Raw genomic sequence first — 19,296 nt, forward strand, 5'->3', positions numbered from 1 at the left:
AGGGAAAGAGCCAAAGCCCTCCATCAACCCTTCAAAAACCTTCATGAGGTCGTGTATGTAGACGCTGGAGATTACGCTAATCAGGCAGCCTTGATAGTAGCGGTTGTAAATTAAAAGAGACAACTCCTGACCTCAGGAACAATACTTATGACCGCGACACAAGGTCGGAGTCGAAGTAGCCATATCCTTGGGATCGCCTCGACACAGGCTAAGTTGATAGCGACTCCAAGACCACAATACGGAATTTCGCCGGAGGGCGCATTTCTAACATCGCAGTAAAGATACTCCACACCAACGGCACTACCAACATCAGCAACATTCACTAGTTCGGGCCTCAGCGCACTCTGGCCTATCCGGAAATGAGAATGTTCACCAGCTATCCCGAGGGCTCGCAGACCAGGCTAGCACCCATGAAGACCACCGAGCCACTTACTCTCTGCAGAGGAAAATCGTTTTCATGGTAACCTATACAAAAATACTTGATCATTACAGAAAAGGCAGACTTTATTACTCGGAAGCACATAAAACCCTCAATAAGCAGCAGGCCACAGCTTGGAGACGGATTCAAACTGGGATGTACGAAAACCCATTCTTACATAGCTATTACTACCCAACCATATAAGACGAAAGGGCAATCATTGCAAGAAAAGAGCGGCTTTAGAACATGTCATCTGGTCCTGATCATATGTAAAACTAATCAGAGGACACTCATCAATAACACACCCCAGATGTGGGAGGAAGCCTTGCTCAGCACGGAAGCTGGCATTCAGCTACAATTAGTCCGGATGACCGAAGCCACCGCCAGGGACTAAGGACTCCTGACTGATGATGGCTAAGGGCGAATGGGCGGAGACTCCCACCTCTTCTACTCCCGATCCCTTACCGGGCAACAATAAGAGTTTTTCTCTCTCGCTGGCAGAATAAATGATTATGATATAGGTGCAGCTTGCGAAAGAGAGGACGTGAAGCCAACACGTGCTGTTTATTTTGCGCACGCGGATATGATAGGCAGAGTTCTATGAAATTTGCCAATGGAGGTTAGTTTCAGAATGGCCACTGCTAGAATTTTATGCTAGAGCTTTGGCCGAGAAAAGTCATTTACTTAGAAGTTTGACATACCTAATAAAAAGGCTGTGCTCAGGCGGTCAAAAAGGATTTGACGTTCGCCGTGGCGGAATATTGAGCACCACAGAAAATATTCGGCGAAATCTTGATCGCAGCCAAATACATAGATAGGTGATGCATCGGTGTACCGGATCATCCAATGAATATCAGTTGCAATAAACCCGTAGCCAGCTGCGGCACATAAAAGTGGACTAAGAATAACATTGTCCACTGATTTTAAGGGCACATAAGGACTTGGTATCTGTTCACGCGGGCCACTGAAGGAGGAAAATCCTTTGTTATACAATAAAAGCACTTAGTTACCCTTGTCCAAATTCTAGTCCCAAAAATCAGCGCCCTTTCACTGTGTGAAGAAACGGGACAAGCGAAGCTTCGCGCAGTGGCAGGAGTAAGCTAAAAAACACGTTTTTGCGAAAGCAATTCTGCCTTTTAAAAACGGTGACAAAACTTTCTTGCAAACTGCCGCACCATTTCACTGACATGATTAATATTTCCTGCTCCTCGGTAATATCAATGGCTCCCACGTTTAAAACTACTTATAACTTGACTACTTTGTCATTTATCAACCCGGGTTTTCAAAAGGGTTCTCTTGTGATATTCAACCATTAAAATTCTCGGCTGACGTATTTTACCACGGATTACAATATGCAAACCTGCTTTATATCTTATACTTGTTAAGGCTTTTGATCGTATCGCTCACTGTCGCCACATCTTCAAATTAGTGGCCCTTCAAACAAATTCCATCACACAGTCATGACCTTGTATCTTTCCATCTTTTCGTCACTAGTTTATAGTAGGAAATACTCTCCGCTCCCTCTTGACTAACGTCAAACTAGTGTTCCGGGAGGTTTCACTGCTTTTTGGTTTACATCGAAAACTTTTACTGTAAACTTTTGTCCTTCATTGTGGTATTTGAGGATGATTGCTTTATATTGAATGCAACAACACTCCTTGTGATTATATCGCCTTTAAAAACCACTTGAACATGTTTGTGGTTGGTGGAGTAGCTGCCAAAAAGCCCTTAACGTATCTCCTTCAAAACCAAAAGGGTCATTGTTTGGGCCTGTTGGTCATGCATAATGGGACCTGAAAGCGCAAATTAGACACAGACAAAGCAAGTAGACAACAGGACGAGCCCTGTGTCTAATTTGCGCTTCCAGTTCCCTCCTTGAAAAGTTGTCCATTTCTCTCCAAAGCGGAATGTTTATAACTGATACTCTATTAATTCCTCTCAATTCACGCAGGCAACGTCATACGTATACCTAAAGGTACAAGTAACTCCTGTGCTCTCGTGATCGACTCATGTTAACATATTCTCTACCTAAGCGTCAAAATCGTTAGGTTGCATACGCTAGAACTTGAGCAAAGCATTTGCGTACATTCGTAACTTTGCCTATATACATTTAGTTTGTCCACAAGGAGACTTTCTTTAAAATGCATGGTTGCTTAATAGAAGTCTATTTAACACGGATAATTGTGGGGATTAGGGATTCAGCTAACAGATAAGTTTCTCAGACTTTTTTTGCACGCCGCCAGTGTTGTACAAGATAAGCCTGACATATCAATTAGGTCTTTGGAATTTCTACGCACAATTGCTATTCCCTGCTCCTTTTAACAAATGTAATAAATCATCCAGGCAATCACCGTTGCCAAAGAAGGCACATATGCGCTTGTAGTGACGCAAGGATAGGAACGTACGAAGTCATGACTGTGTAATAGAATTTATTTGAAGGGCCACTAATTCATTCCTGAACGAATAATGCGAACAGCACGTTCGCCAAACTTATCTTGGGTTCGACGGACCATTCCACTCTAGGTGATCTTAACTTCCCCATCGTAAGCTTATGGAACCGCGATATGGTAACCGATAGTGGAACCTCTTATTTTGCTTAACAAGCGTATGCCACTGATCTGTAATTTTGTGTCCCATTTACAAACGTTTTTTAATTCGCGTGTGTCATTTTATTTTTCCCTTCACTTCCACTTGCTCACAATTTTGTAATCATGTTACCGTAAGATCTTCCTTCAATTATGATTTACTCTGCAATCTCACATAATACCAAGCGATTGATTGTTCCTCTACATCATATATGATGGCTATTTTGATCCTTTGTTCATATGTTCTGTTCTTCCCGACAGGTATTTTGTTGTTGTTCTGCGCTGCGCACTTTTGTGGTAGTTGCCCCACCACTGTTCATATTTTCTGTTCTTCCCGAAAGGTACTTTGTTGTTGCTGTGCGCTGCGCACTTTTGTGGTAGTAGTCCCACCACCACGCCCGTCCATCGGGAACCTGTGAGGTATCGTGAATAAATAACAAAATACCGGTCAGCATGTGCGGAGTATGCATCTTCAATCTGTGAAAAAGGTCTTGCTACACCTATGATGTGGGTAGTGTAAGACTCAAAGGGCGCAAAGACGTTGAGGAGCTTATTTTATTTGCTAATTCTCCAAACACCATCTCCAGGTATGAAGATTTCATTTTGTTGGATTACACTTGTAAAAGAAATTGTACGCCCATACACACATTTCAATCATCATCACCATCATAATGAACAGTTTACTTAGGTTCACTAAAGGATGAAGGCCACTCCAATTGACTACCAAACCATCCTGTCTTGGGTTAATCGGGTCGATTTTTCTGCCCCTGAATTTCCCTATTTCGTCCCTCCATGGAGTTATTGGCCTCCCTGTGTTATAGACCTTCTCTCAGTATCCACACGACTTCCCCGGCCGTCCGTCCGCTTTCATTTCATGTTACTAGAGGGTCAGGGAAAGACCATTGCCTTTACTAAGGTTCAGCTGGTATTGTTCTACTCGAGTATGTTTTCTGATACAGGAAGCTGGTTTCCCGTCCCTAAGCAAGTGTTACTCCAATCATCCTTCGTTCCATTGCCCGTTGAGTTGGCCTGCGTTCGCTCCTCAGTTTAGTGAAACACCATGTTTCCGCTCCTCTGGTCATTACTGGAAGAACGCTTTGGTTTTATACGATTTTTCAGTCCCAGAGGTAGCTTGTTTTTATTGTTTGCGAGTGCTTCCAAGTACGCCGAATCAAATCAATAAAGAAAACTGCTGGTACTAGTAAGAAATCCCGGGCCATCATTACTAACGTGAAACATCGGAAGCGAAGCATGCAGTGCATGTGTATTCTTAGCGCCTCGGCATTTTTGCCCACGGAAATGAAACTGTTTAGGGGGTAGAGGTATACAGCGTTCCTTTGAAAGTGTCGTTTCTTTGCAACACGAAATGTCCTGGTGTGTTCTGTTAGTACGCGTTACGTTCTAGCGCTAAGCGTTGAAAAGCGAATGTCCCTGGGGTTTAGTACCGTGATACAATAGGCGAGATACGACGACGACGATGACGACGATGACAGGAGACGCCGGCAGCCGAAGTCCCTAACGGGCTTTGCCCATAAAATAAAAAATAATACATGTAGAACGTATTCCCTCTTAGCAAATACATGGAGGCATGCCATCTGTCGGTGGTGTTACTAGGCGTGACATTAATGATAATAAATTACCCAGACTCTGTACTTCCCTCCTCCTTACCTACAGGTCGCAACCGCCGTTGTCCTCAAGGTTAAAAACTACGCTTACCAGCTTCGCATAGCTAAACCTAATACACAACCAGTAAGACAACTATCTCCTGAACAAAACCATTCGACAGAAAGATACGACACCTCAACAAAACGTGTCATCTGCCAACATTGACAATTTTATTATATGTGCTCGCGAAGCTCACGGGGTAAAAGTATCTGATGACGGTAGAAAACAAAGCATTTACCTTGTCGCATGAACCACGCTGCCTCGAGGGCTGACCGGCGGTAGACTCCTGCTGTTTGCCGGGAGTGGCCAGGCCAAAGTCCCCCAGCTTAACCAGCACTTTGTCGTGAGAGTCAAGGATGTTCTTAAGCTTAAGTTCAACGCCTCGAACAAAAAAGATGTTTCCAGGCTGCAAAAAAGTGACGTCCATTTAAATGTATAACTGTGGTTTTCCCGCAAAAGATGCACAATAAGTAGTTTTTGCAAAGAACATTTCTAAATTCACAGTACCACTTTCTCCCTAGGGGAAATGCAAGAAAGATTCAGAGTGGTGAGTGGTGTCGAAGTCGGTTTTAATATCTTGCGTTCGAGTTTCAAAACCGTTGCAGGCTGCATGCGACACTGAATGAGCCGATATGTAAAATGGGGACTATAAGAGTTCACAGGACCGACAGCTGCACAGAGGAAAGCCTGTCAAGTAAAGTAAATCACCGAAAAGCAGAAAAAACATGAGTATCATTTAGTGTACTCAACTATCATGATATATGTCAAGGTTGGCAAAGAGAGAATCTGATTATAATATGCGTGGCTTGCTCAGAAACGAAACCGCAACAATAACAAGGTAGCGTGAACCTCTGAAAAAGTAAAAAAAAACTTATCTTCTGGAGGACTCAATTAAAATACAGGAGGGCGTTTCAAAAGGTAAGGTACGATCCCAATATGTGTGCTCTGTTACGATGCTCAGAGATATGTGGAAGGAGAGCGATAAAAGTTTTTAAAAGAACTTTCAGTTTGAGAATAGCAACAGACGGACGAAGCACCCACTCTTGTGAACCAATTCGAGTATACGAAGTGTGTTTCCAGTGTAGAATTTTGACATACAATTGACGGTACTAGCTCCTCTTGCCTAATTCTACGCCGATGATCAGTGCCCTTCCAATCTGTGATAAAAGATCGTAGCAAATGTAGGTTCCAATCAGAGAGTGCACAAAAAACAAGTTTGTTTGTAAAATGGGTTTGAGCATACTTACCAGCTACCTAACTCAATTAGACTTGGAATAATTTAGTTTTATTCCCGGTGACAAACAGGTGGGTTTTCATTCCCCTCCCGCCTCGTACAAATGGTACTGTCTGCCGAACCCACCAATCCTTAATGCTCGATCAGGGAGGACCGAAATAAGGTTGCGTCAGAGTGTGGGACGTCCACGTTGAGGAACCCAATTTCGGGCAGTTGGAGACTGCGCTGTTTAGCGCTCACCTCGCCGACCAGGTCATGCTGATCGAGAGGGCAGAGGATGCGACGATCACCCTTCGACTTCTGGACTAAGAAGCCAACCCCACGTATATAGATATTCAGTAGTTGTTCTGCTCCCTCTCTCCACGTTGAAGTCTCCCCCGGCCGAGCGGGTATGTCAAAGGTGAGTGAGCGAAACCAGTCTGCGCATGCATGCCTCTTGTCCTCGAATTCACGTATAAAAGAGCAACAGCTGATGCACTCATGCTTAGATGTGAAAGACGCCGGCCGAAAGCCGGTGCTAGTTGCAATAACCAATTCCGCATCTCGTGAACGAGACACCACTGGCGGTGGCTGAAATGAAACTTGTGAAATTTGCTGGCGACGAAGAGGTAGAGGGTGATTGCAACTGAGTAGTTTCCTTTGGAAGAGAAAGCATGGATTTAAGCTTCGAACAGCTCCGCTGTATTAAACGAATACACATTCGCTTGTACGATTTCCAAAGGCCAGGTGTTCGTCGGCGGACTTATCGTAAAATGACTCAAAGAAGTGCCCGTAGTTCAGAAGGCACGACAGTGACTTCTTTTCGCGTGGACGATAGACCGGAACTAAAATTAATTTAACTCATAATTGAAGCGGCTCTTGGCAGGTCATGTGCCGTCGTCAGTCGTATCTATCGTAGCGATACAACAATCAAATCAAAGTATCTTCAGTTGGCACTTTCGTTCACTAGCACCACAATGGTGATCTAAAAAATGGATGCAGCTGGTGCAAACGCTAAATTTCCAAAGTAGCACGGGCACACCGAATCACCCATGGTCACTGTAAATGATTGATTAATCAAAATGCATCACCCCTCCCGTGTAAGCAGCGGTAAAACTAATTTGCAGACGCCAAACACAATGGCTAAAATTGTCGCCAGTAACGTCGCAAAAACTTCGGCCGTATAAGGGCAAAACGTGTCAAGAGTCTTTAGAACGGGACACAGTTTGTTTTCTGTAATGTAATTTTTGATGTGCTTTTCCAACTTTTATTAATCATTGGTTTGGGCGACCACGCCGTCTCCTGTGAGAATAAAGTTTTATGAAAACCACGCCGATGACATGCAGAAGACTAGCTGGAGCAGTGTCCCCAAATAGGTAAAACACAGGACCAGATGTGAGGTGCATTGAAAGTCATAAACGTCCCCCCAAATCTTCATTTCAGATCGGAAGTGGATGATGATAATTTAGTGTTGCGAAATATTTTATCAATTGCAAGAAGGAGGACGCTCTACCTAAGAATTTCTGCAGGTATTTCAGTTGTATTGGAGGGGGAATTTGGGAAACGGGCCATACCTGAGGTAGTATTCTATTTTTGCTGGTGACTCGAGTTAATAACAGTTTCGTATTTCTGTCCAAAGTAAACTTTTGGTTAGCTGAAGGCATATAGTCCTTTGTAAAGGAGCGCAGCAAATATTGCTGAAAAACAAGTTTTTTTCTTTGAGATGGCGAAACAGTGTGGTGACCATTCACCCAATTGTCACAAGGGCAATTCGCAGTCTATAGAGGACCTTGATGAAGTGCTCCAGCTGTCAGTGTGGCGAAGAAGGTATTTTTATCGATATCATTGGGAATCGACATTTTTCAATATCTAAACAAGTCAAGACTCCCACAGAATCCACTCCTTCGAGATTGGTCTGAGCTAATTTGTAGCGAGGAATTTGTAAACAGCTTTTTTTTTACTCAATTAAGCACGGCGCAGTTTAGCTAAAGTTAATATGAGCTGTCACTCGACGATATTAAGGTCAATTATTACAACACGTTCAATGATGCCTTTAAAAATCCGGCTTGAACACTCCAGCATCTTGTTCTTCTTTAGTTTTCGTTTGTCTGACGAAACAGAGTGCGGTGACAATGTACAATTGCTGTGCCGTCTGTCGCAATGGGATAGCGTGTCACATACATCGGTTTAATAGTTGTTGAAACCAAAGCTGAACATTCGATGTTTCAAGAAAGCATCTACAACTTGCTCCATCTGGTTCGGCCTGAGGCTTACTCCGACTGTATACTGTAGCAAAACCACCCGAAGGGCCATTTTTTGGTAACACAGGTACTCGTGCGCGGTGGTAAAGAAATAAGTTTTACACCAAAGATGTGCCGTACAATAATAATAATAAAACTTAATTCGTTTAAGTAGCTACAGTGACTCATAGCTGATTATTAAATCTGCAGGATCTGCAAATCCTCGTCAAAATCTCTCAATGAGCATTGACGTTGAAATTCTTCGAAGAAGCAAAGGATTTAGGGATAAGCTACTGCACTGTCTTCAAAAACGTTACCCAGGGAAACTATGCGGACTTCTTCAAAATAGGGTGTGGGAACATTGTCAGTGGCAAACTTTATTTGATGTCGCCAGTTCGGAGCACACGTTTCAGTGTTTGAAGCAACAGTGCCTAGTTGGAACCTGCAATTGACTGCATATTTTGAAGAAAGGGAGTAAAGAAGGAAACGCCATTATGACAGAGCTGCAAACTCAATATGGTGCTCATTCTCCCGATATCAACCTGCGCTGTACAAGATGTGACAGGAAAAAGGGGTTCGTCATGGCTACAAAACCAGGGGCCAGCGCTTGGCATCTCTACAACTCTCAAGCGAGCATACGGGTCAGCAACAATGAGATAATGCTTGGTTCTGGTGTTTATATGTCGTACAGAAAAATTCATTCCGCTTTTTATTTCGAACCTTTGGAGTGACGCTAATGAGCTGTTTCAATTATTTCAGATGGGGAAGTTTCTCTTCCACAAATTATGGCATCTATTTCTGGAGCTGCAAATTGGGTGTCTGGACAACTGGCTAAGAGGCAAGTCAAAATGATGTGATGGCCATAGTGAATGTCGTCTAGGGTCCTGGTAAATGGGTCGACAGATAACGTAGCCCTGAAGAGGTTGAGGCCCTGTCAGTTTTGAATACGCCGGTGCTCATGCGGTCTGGTGCAAGTGGGCGCCTTGCTCGTAGGGGCCGTAGCCACGCCGCAAATGCTGCAGGTGCTGCGGGCAGAAGCGAGAAATCCAGCCTCGAATTCTAAATTAAATGATTACCATGCGTTTACTGTACGAAACATCCACACGCAGCAGTGGACAGCTTGCATAGGCGTTTTCAGCTGGATGCTTCTAATTGCTTGAGCATATAGGCTAAACATGTTCACATTATTTTTGGCCAAAAAGGGGTGTAGCGGTGCGGAAAAGGTGTGTTGGGAGACCATTACGCCCGTTTTATTGAATCTCAATACCATTATTTGTAGCTCTTCATCCTTTTTGTGGGTCAAAAAAGGGTGCTGACCCACTTCAATACCCTTGATCTTTCGTAAGGCGTTGAAAGGGTGTGGAGAAGGGGTTCAGCTATTGACAAATTAAGGCCACGCATCTACGCATAATTGTACTGCAAAGTACAAGGCATCCCCTTATGCCCTTATTCCCACCCTGTGAGAAATGCTCAAAAGCAAAACAAAAATTGTTCGCCTGAAATGATCACACGTTTGCATATACGCTCCACCGCATTGCCCAAGCTTAGCTTTGGCAGGTGAAACGTCACTTTAAACTTTTACAATCAAAAAGACTGTATATTAGCACTGAAATGTTTTACACTCCTGCAGAGAATAAAACCTGTAGTATAAGTGAAATAAGGATGTTGCTAAGTCATTACGCCGTTTAGTTTGTTTAAAAACCAAAATTAGAGTTTTACACTCTTTTTGTGTTGCAATAAGGGTGTTTATACGAAGGAGAGTTTGACATCCACCTCGATGCAGACGTACGGCTACAAAGAAAGTCACACAGATTTTTCAAAAGCTTCGCAGTTGAAGAAAAATTCGTCCGGGTCCAGGATTCCAACCCGGGACCACCGCTTAACCGGAGCAGTCGCCCTACCAACTGCGCTAAACATTAGGCTACCAGTTTGTAGCGCGAGAGCGAATTGATAAATAACTCGAAGTGATGAACAGGTGTAATCGGCCAAATTTAGGGGAAATCCCCAAGGTGGAGTAAGTATCTACGAAGGAGGGTTTGACATACGCCTCCATGCAGCCGTACGGCTAAAAAAGAAAGGTATGGACCTTTTCAACTTCCTCTTCCTGGGAGCTGCCATTTTATCAGTGGGCTGTGCTAGCAGCCCTATATCTGGCGCAGTCGACAGTGATATGCAACTGCGCATGCGCAACAGAGCCCAGAATCTTATGAAAGATAACGCATGAAAAGGGTTATACAGCTACTTAGAAGCTTCGAAGTTGAACAAAAAAATTACACCATCTCCCCGAAGGGAACTATGTGGTGATGCAAAGCATGGGGGTTCCGTGTAGGTTCCACAGCGGAGCAGAACCGGCGCAGCCGGTGCCTCGGAGCCGACTGAACGCCGCGCAACGCGCGCACCTGCTTTTACACAGCTGGATGAGAGGAGAATGCAGGAGAGACGCGCATGCGCAGTGGGGGTGGGGACGGCGCAACAACAAGGGAGGGTTCCGTGTAGGTTCCGTTGTGTTGCCGTTATGTTGTTTCATTTATCGGAGCACGAATGGAGACGTAGTGTTAACCCCCATGTAGAGACAGAGAAATGTAGAGAAATGTAGAGACAGCGAAGAGACGGACACCCTGCGTTGGTTGGTTGGTTGGCGTTACCTGTTCCAACACCTCCTGGTTCTCGTCTTTCTTTATTGCGTGCTCACGCTCCTACCCCGCTGCCCACCCTCTTCGTCCTCTTCTCTGGTTGAGCTGCAAGGCGCGTGGCGCTGCACGCCACAGTTTTCCTACTGGAAATTCAACATCCTCCTCGAAAGTTTTCAGTTCGTTGTTTCCGTTGACATTCAGCTTCGCGTGCCTTCATTGTATGAGTAGCTTTTTTTCGGTATTTATTTGCTAGCGCCACTACCCTAGCTCCAGATTACAGAGCTCCACTGTTTATAAATTATGCGAATTCATAATATTTTAAGCATGGTGAGGTACAAAACATCCCCCCACGTGTAGAAAATGTTCCGCCCACCGATGTAAGCGGATATAAAATCCAAAGCGGATATAAAATCCAACTCCAAAGCTGGAGGTCTTTTACACACTTTGTTCTAATTGGCGCTCTATCACATCCATTTTCTTAGTTTCTAACAGCCCAATTTGTAGCTTGACACCCTTGCGGAAAAAGGGGTGTTTAAATCATGAACCCCTTTCTTGGTGGGTGTTGAAATGGTGTAGAATACTTGTTTGGAATTTAATAAAATTCTATGGCTTATTGACCGAACCACCTCACGAATAAAACGTTTTTCAATCTGCGTGCGGTCTTGTACAGTGAACGCTCGTTAACGGAACCTCTATTGACCGGAAACTTATGTTCCGTTTACCAGCAGTTTCGTTTAGAGAGAGAATAGATTCAGCATCGTACAATCCTCTTCACGCCGATTGGTCCCGACGAAGTGGGCGTGCGCAGAATTGGTCTCCGCGTAAGCGGATACCGATATGCGAAATCTAGGCAACGAGGAGAACGGTACATTATGTTCCTCCGGAAGCTTGTCCTTGTCCGGTATTATTCTCGTCAGGCTGCTCTTGGGGACGGCGTACTTCGCCGCAAGCGCCGTTTTTGTGAAGCGACCACCCTCAAAGTCGTTGATTACCTCCATCATCCGGCACAGCGCAAGCATATTTGGCGGTCGTTTCTGCGCTGCCTTCACATGCTGGCTTCGCGAAGAAATGTCCCATACGACACTGCACAAAGGCAGACACCGCACAAAGTCAGAGAAAATCAGAAACCACCGGAGACGGAAACTGGAAAATATCTGTGATGAGTGTGGCGGACACGGTGGGGGAACAGTGATGCATACCGCGATAGCGCTCCGCTTGCCCAAATAGATGCGGTTTCGAGTCTGTTTTCGGTTCTGTTTATGCGGTGGTCGGAAAATTTGAGTTCTGATTAACGAATTTTTTTTTTACATTGCCGTATTCCAAGACCAACCAATTGTGAAGCGTTTGTTCTGTTTGAATGGTAGTTCCGTTTAAGCGATTCCCGTTAATCGAGATTCCACCATATATCACCCTCATCATTATCATCACCAGCCTATCTACGCCCACTGCAGGGCAAAGGCCTCTCCCATTATTCTCCAATTATCTCGGTCCTGTGCCAACTGTGACCAATTTATCCCCGCAAACGTCTTGATCTCATCTGCCGATCTAACTTTCTGCCGCCCCCTGCACCGCTTGCCTTCTCTAGGGATCCACTCTGTTACCCTCCATCACCATATATTCTCAAACAAAAATGCAGAGTTCCACAATTAGCGCTAAAATATCTCATTTTGCAGCAAGCCCACCGAATCTATCCGAGGACTTTCCCCTGCTGGATATAAAAGCAAGAAGAGTAGATGTATCTCTAAGTATATACTCGCTATTCCCAAGCATGCCGTTGGTTTTCTTGCTATATTCATAAGTATGTACTCGCTATTCCCAAGCATGCCGTTGGTTTTCTTGCTATATTCATTTGTGGTCCAAGAGTGGCTTGTACGTGTTTAATGTGTCGGCATTTCATGCCGCGTGCTCAGCCGATCCACACTGTCATGCGTAGCTGTGCTGCCCGCACCCTCTTTTGGGGTGTTAAGCAACCTAACACCCTCTTTAGGGTGTTCACAAGAACACCGTTTTTTTCTTCCCTACACCCTTTTTAGCCAAAACACATTTTAAAGGTGCGCGTCATGGGACAAGAATATTACAGCCTTTTGCGTGAAAAAGGCTGTGAAAAAGTTTAGTGTTAACGGTGAGGTGCCAAAATTTCACCATCGAGAAGTGTGCCTTACGAAAGTGCGTAAGCGCAAGACGACACGTGGAGTGAGTGGCTGGATGGGAATTCTAGCTCTGACGGAAGACGACCGAATCCCGCAGCGGGGGCTTGCGAATTTTTTCAAATCAGCATGAAGCGCCGGCCTGTGGTCAGTATACGTTTTTTGTAACAGAGATTTCGCAGCAAAAATACATCGCTTGAAAACGCTGCTATACCAGTGAGTCTGGTCTGACGCTGCTTAATAATTGAGGACATGCTTCATAAGTGACGCTTTGGTCTTGTCGGAAACGGGACTGCAGTCTGGGTTCAAGTCCACTCATGGTTACTTCTCATCAATGGAAAAGTGTTCCAAATATCTGGCGCAGCTGTTCAATAAAGGTTACACGACCAGTTTAGCCGTCGTACCACTGAAAGAGTGAAGTCTTCGCAACGCGAGAGAGGTAAAAAATCTGTTCTGTACCATGAGAGTGTCGCTACAGCTGATAAACTGACTGATATGGTTAAAGTGATCAAACCATCTCCGACGTTGTCACCACAAAGGCCGACAACGAGGAGAGGATCTTGCGGAGCGACTGCTCACTATTCATAGCGGCAGCGTTTCCACGTCAGAAGTTCACGCTCAGCAGTGGCTAAGGCGTTGCGCTGCTGAGCACAAGGTCGCGGGTTCGATTCCCGGCCGCGGCGGCCGCTTTTCTAATGGAGGCGAAAAGCAAAAACGCCCGTGTGTACGAGATTTCGGCGCGCGATAAAGATCCCCAGGTGGTCAAAATTAACCCGGAGCCCTCCACTACGGCGCGCCTCATCGCCTGCGTCGCGTCGGCGCGTTAAACCCCAAATCAATCAAATCAATTTCACGCTCAGTCTGGGACTATTGAATAGGTTTTAGCCGCAACAAGGCAGCCAAGCTTCACGTGTGTAGCTTCTTCAAGTAGAGGCCGGGACGAAAGGCAATCTCCACATTGGTTGAGCACTCACCACACTGCACGCCAGTAGGCCACACTTTCAACGGCCCCCCATGATAGCCCCTTGGCGCCTCACCCAGACGAGCGGTGAATAATGAAGACTCTGCTCTTCCTTAAAAATATCTCGGGAATGTCGACCAGCGGGTCGGTGAGCGCCTAATCACAGTAGGAAGCGACGCAATGAGCGAGCGTACATCTCATGAACAGACCGATCCTTCCAGTGCAACCGTCGTTTGCTAGACTGTTCCCGCAAGGAGGGCCGAAGCCCTTCAGCTGATTATCAGCTGGGTATGTATATTGCCGAAGGTCACAGCGATTTTGCGTGCGCCTTGCTCATGGTAGTGAAGATAGGGTGCTGATTAGAACAGGAAAGGGATAGTCTCGGGCGTGCGGAAATAGCCTATCCAACTAAGGTTGCTCTGTCGGATCATTCTACGCAAGCGAACTAATCCCCCTCATTTTATCACTTCCTACAGTGATAAGGCGCTGAGCCATTCGGCGATGGACGCTCCCAAGATATTATTAAAATCTTCGCCGGCGTACAGTTGAGAAATCTAGCCAAGAACAGTCGCTGAATGGGAAGAACTTCATATTCATATGGTAATGAGGTGTTTCGTGTATATGACGTTTTAGGTTGTGAGCACGCAACCTTTGATTTATTGCTACTCTTAAGTAGGCCATTTCGCCGCCATTGTGCCCTTTTTGGCGCCCTATTGCATTTTCGAACAATACACAGGATGCAGCACCTACCCAATAGTGTTACATACACCAAAACGCTCTCCCATAGATTATATTTGTATATTCATACATATTTGTTGGAAACTGTGCGGTGAATATAGATGCACGCGCAGTCGGTATCGCGTGTTTCAATAAAGACATTTCACAAGCAGCTCGACACAACTGTGGATTGCCCGTAAATATGTTGCCAATACCAAAACAAGCCTGCTCATTTTCGCTATCGTAAGCGCTCGAGGTAGGATGTAATCCCTATATCGTTTTGCTTGTTGTGGAGTATATACTTTGCAAGTCTCTTCCGGTGCTATTTTTAACGACGCCTTTTATAATGTTACGTATTTGATAGAAACCATACTTTCCCAAAATTAAAAAAAATAGAAATGTCTGAATGTTTCAAAGAATTTGTTAGGAACCGAATTGCTTATCATACCATTTGCTTTAACATTCGTAGGTGCAAAATATCCGGACCCCTTGCCTATCGGCATGCTAAAACAAGTGATGGCAGTCATCGCTATAAAAATCGCTATAAGCGATGAGTTATTGTCATTTCGAAACAGTAATTTTATACTTTTTATGTAACCATTACTCACAGTCCAACAAACCGACAGTTTGAGTATGCACTTCTTCAAAGTGCATCAAGTATTATTTGATGCACCCGGTGGCGAGACAGTATTTCGCTAACAGGTTGCGGTGTATGCAACGGCGGAGCCCATTGAGACCTCGGACACCTGGCCTAACCTAGGTTCCTATTTCTTAAGCGTGGAAGTCAACAAAAGAACTGTTGAGGGTGTGACCCTCCCTACATCTCCTTCCGACACCGTACCTTGTAAGAACAGCTAGCGCAAACCCTTGTAAAAAGACCTACACTTCAGAGAAAAAGTTCTGAGCTCTGCCTTCAAATCCTTATGCGGGGGGTCAACTAAAAGTCGCTAACAGGAGAAGCGCGATGCTGAATACGCAATTGAAAAAAAAAAAAAACGACACTCCGATTCTGACGACTTTTTCGCACAGCAAGGAGGGCAACTACCTGATAAAGAGATTGCTCAAATACATAAAAGGCAATAATACATTAGGTTCTTGGTCGGCGTAACGTGTTTGTTTTCATTCAACTTTTGCTTATAACAGCATGGCATGCTAGGACCTAAGGTCAAACTCGTTCCCCCCACAAGCCCTCATGGTAACAGCAGCCAATACATTGCTGCAAAAAAAAACGACAAACGAGAGGGAAAAAAAGTCATGCTTACCTTCACATCCCTATGAATAATTCCTTTGGAATGTATGTAGTGCAAGGCATCCAAAATTTGCGCCAATATAATAAGAACAGCATTTCTCCAGGTATCTAGACATAAAATGAAGAAAGGTTCAGATCAAGGAATCATGTGTAACAGTTGTATGATTTCTAGATCAAATACAAATCCTGCATCCCTACGTCTAACGACTAGGATGATTTAACGCGAAGCTTTTTCACGATGGATTCTTTGGTTGCCCATTGCGGGTATGTGCTACTCTGCGAGTATTTACTACTCTGGAGTTGCTGTGGGTATTCTACAATACCCACAGAAACTACTGGGTGTGCACTTCGTAGGTAAAACTTTACGTTTAGGATGTACGGCGAGAATTGGTACCTGCTGCTTGGCGTTCGCTTCGACCATATCAAAATTGAGCAATTGGATAGACGCCGCCTTCATAACGCGGGGGTCCCAAGTTCGATTCTAGTCACGGGAAGCATTTTTTCTTTCACTTAACACACCATTATTCATCATCATCGTCGAAAAAAATTGGCTTTCCTGCAGGGCGTACTGGCGTACAGTTGAGGGCACTAAACCTTCGCGTTAAACCATCCTTTGCACTATTTAGCAGTGGCTGCCCAGCGGGGTCATCAGCGTACCTTAAACGATAGAGTAGAAAATAATGAGTTTAAGCTGAAGCTTCTCAAGGAAAATGCAACAAGATACATCTAAGCTCATCATTTTTACGTGTTGCTATGTTTAGTGGTTTGCTCGATGTTGGAAGCTAGGGGGAAATGGAGGATACTTCATTAGAGGAAAAAGAAGTGACACCAAATGGTAGCGCTAGACCTGCACAGCATGCTTCAGGTATTCGTGAAGGTCATGCACTTCATCTTTAGCTTTTTCATGTTCGGTGACGGTCTATGACTGAAGGTGGTCTCCGAAAGGCTCTCCGAATTACCCTTTGTCATTCAAGGGTGCCGTCGACTTTTTAAGCCTGGTGCTGTGGTCCCGAGGGGTGAACAAATAACTTTACGCATCTTAACGGACGCGACCAATACTTCAAAAGGACAAAAAGTAACTTTATCATGGTGCAACTACGATCGCAGTCTAGCGGGATCAAGTATTCAGAAACGAAGTGTTCAACGCGGAATTATGACAAGACTGATCCCCAAAGTGAATGCTGCCATTCTAAGCCCACCATGTAGGCGAACCCTGGAGGACCCACGATGAAATCGAACCATTTTCATTGACATTGGCACTGACCAAGAGCTAAAAGACACTTCTGAGCTACGTGGCTACATTGTAAAGTAGAAATCCATCATAAATCAAGCAACCCGGCCCCGACCAATTGATCTCCACACCAATTGTCCTAGGTATGGACCAGTCAGATCTCATAACGTCCCTAATATAGACCAAGTAAACATTACGTAGCACCGCGACGCTTCTCGTGACGAGATGCCTCTTGAAACCCGAACAGCTTTGTGGCTTCTCCATTGAACGATATGAAGACTTGAGGAACCACACCGATGTCTAGGAGGTGACTCCGACAGATACACTCACAACGAAACAGCAAGAGCCAGATGTGCATGCGGAGAAGGGTTCATAACCTAACGTTGTGCGGTACATCAGGAGACCAACCTACGCTTAAACAGCCGTAGGTTGCGTGGGTGGAAGGACTCCACATCGAAACGACATTTCTGCTTTCCTGATAACGATAAGGACCAAGTGACCCGCGCGGGAAGGATTCATTCCTCAAATCAAGATTAGTAAAAGAGCGACAACTAATCCAGTACTCGAGCCATCGCTGCTAACGACGTGTCTGGAAAGGGGTTAGTGACCATCTTACTTAAATTTAGGTGCATCAGTCGAGCAATTAACATAACAAAAAAGTGGGATTAAGGAAAACAAACCATGCGACCGAAATATGTATTTATTACAAAAAAAGTGTCTTCAAGAAATTTTGCAACCCCACAGGAGCATGACCGAAGAATGTGTATCGCACATGGTGTCCTGAAAGACGTCATCGCCAAGACCTTGACCCCTTGTTGAATAAAGGGCATGCAAGTGACGACTGTAAGAGAAATAATTTTTCTATAATTTGCCACACTTTAAAATAACGGCAACAGAATTGTCAGCCGGTCTACCGCTTGCCAGGAGCGACTCGACGAGGACCTTGCGGAAAACCGCATTGCAGGTGGAAATACTTGAGCAAGGACAGGTGCAACGAATGTCACCTATGCGCCCACTGGTTTGTTTTTCAGTCCACGTTGGGAGGTTGTTGAATCATTATTTCCGCAAACACAAGGAAGTTAATGAAAATGCGAATAAAAAGGGACAATGAGGAATGATGGCGGTTATCGGACGTGTCCTGTCTGGATGAAGTAAACAGAGTTCCTTTCCTGAACAATGTTTCCTGCGCTTCCTCTAGTTGACATGTACATCAGGCCAATTTGAAGTAAAGGTGAAAAATCTTTTAGAAGTATCAACGTCAACAGTACTTAAGTCCAAACCTTTTCATGGTTGTGGCAGCCGGTTTTCGCCACAATACCCGGATGCTCAACGGGTTGTGCTATCCAAACAGGTTTTTTTCCTAATGCATGAAACATTTAGCCAAATTCACACATGGCAATAAACACACAATATAGATGCGAACAGAAAGCAAAGAACAAGCACATCAGTATATCTGTTTAACAAACATCGGTGTTATTCATAAACTCTGACCCGCAGCAGCACATATCGAAAAAATGCAGCCACTATGGTGGATCATTCTGCCACATAAACAGACCGCACCAACACTGGTTGTTCCCGAAAAATACACTTGGTTGGCCTCAAGGGTAGTAAATGCTGGTCAATCATGCGGGACTTCCATAAGCTACACGACGTTGGCACAGAAAAAACGTCATAGTGCACCCGATTAAGATTTTAAAAAAGGAAGTTGCTAATTGTGTAAGGTGTTTAGTCAATAAACTTTAATATAGACCATTGCAAAAAGTCCCAGAAAGACACCGCGTCATGGCAGAAGACAACACAATGATCAGTAGTCCTTCGTTGATTGAACAAGCGGCGATAGTCTGACCAAGGCATCGACAATCTTTTTTCGCCCAGCCATGTTTTAAATGAAAGCGTTTGCGAATGAAGCTTAAAAAGTTTTTTGCATCTGGCGGAAACACATACGCTTGACGCGATCTAAAACGCTGTCTTTATGGTGACGGAAGTAAGGCTGCGATAAACACGAACCCGAACCGATCAGCAAATCAAATGTTTGTCATAGCGTTCCTTGAAAGGCTGGACAGATCTTATGAAATTAGTGCCCTTCCACTCTGTGAAGGCGGATGACCTGAGAAGCTGCACGCCTTCCAAGGAGAGCACAAAAGAAAACACGTATGTTTGTAATTTACAAATTAGCATACTTCTGAGCAAATTAACTGTATGAAATTTGGAAAGACCCGAGCTTTATCCTAGCGGGC

The 19,296-nt window shown here is 44.6% G+C and overlaps 1 protein-coding gene across 3 annotated transcripts in view; it reads right to left on the reverse strand.

Annotated features, from left to right (window-relative positions):
* LOC144164386 (eukaryotic translation initiation factor 2-alpha kinase 1-like) overlaps window positions 1-19,296 on the reverse strand; it is a 357,352-nt gene that overhangs the window by 49,496 nt on the left and 288,560 nt on the right. For all 3 annotated transcript variants that reach the window (XM_077694911.1, XM_077694912.1, XM_077694910.1), the window contains 2 exons: window positions 15,842-15,936; window positions 4,907-5,074 (listed from right to left, as the gene is read on the reverse strand). In XM_077694911.1, the coding sequence (XP_077551037.1) occupies window positions 4,907-5,074; window positions 15,842-15,936 (263 nt within the window). The remainder of the gene's footprint in view (window positions 1-4,906; window positions 5,075-15,841; window positions 15,937-19,296) is intronic.

The sequence above is a fragment of the Haemaphysalis longicornis genome, unplaced genomic scaffold (genome assembly GCF_048455015.1).
Source record: "Haemaphysalis longicornis isolate Haplotype H1 unplaced genomic scaffold, Haemaphysalis longicornis Haplotype H1 scaffold_13, whole genome shotgun sequence".
Classification (NCBI taxonomy): Eukaryota; Metazoa; Arthropoda; class Arachnida; order Ixodida; family Ixodidae; genus Haemaphysalis; species Haemaphysalis longicornis.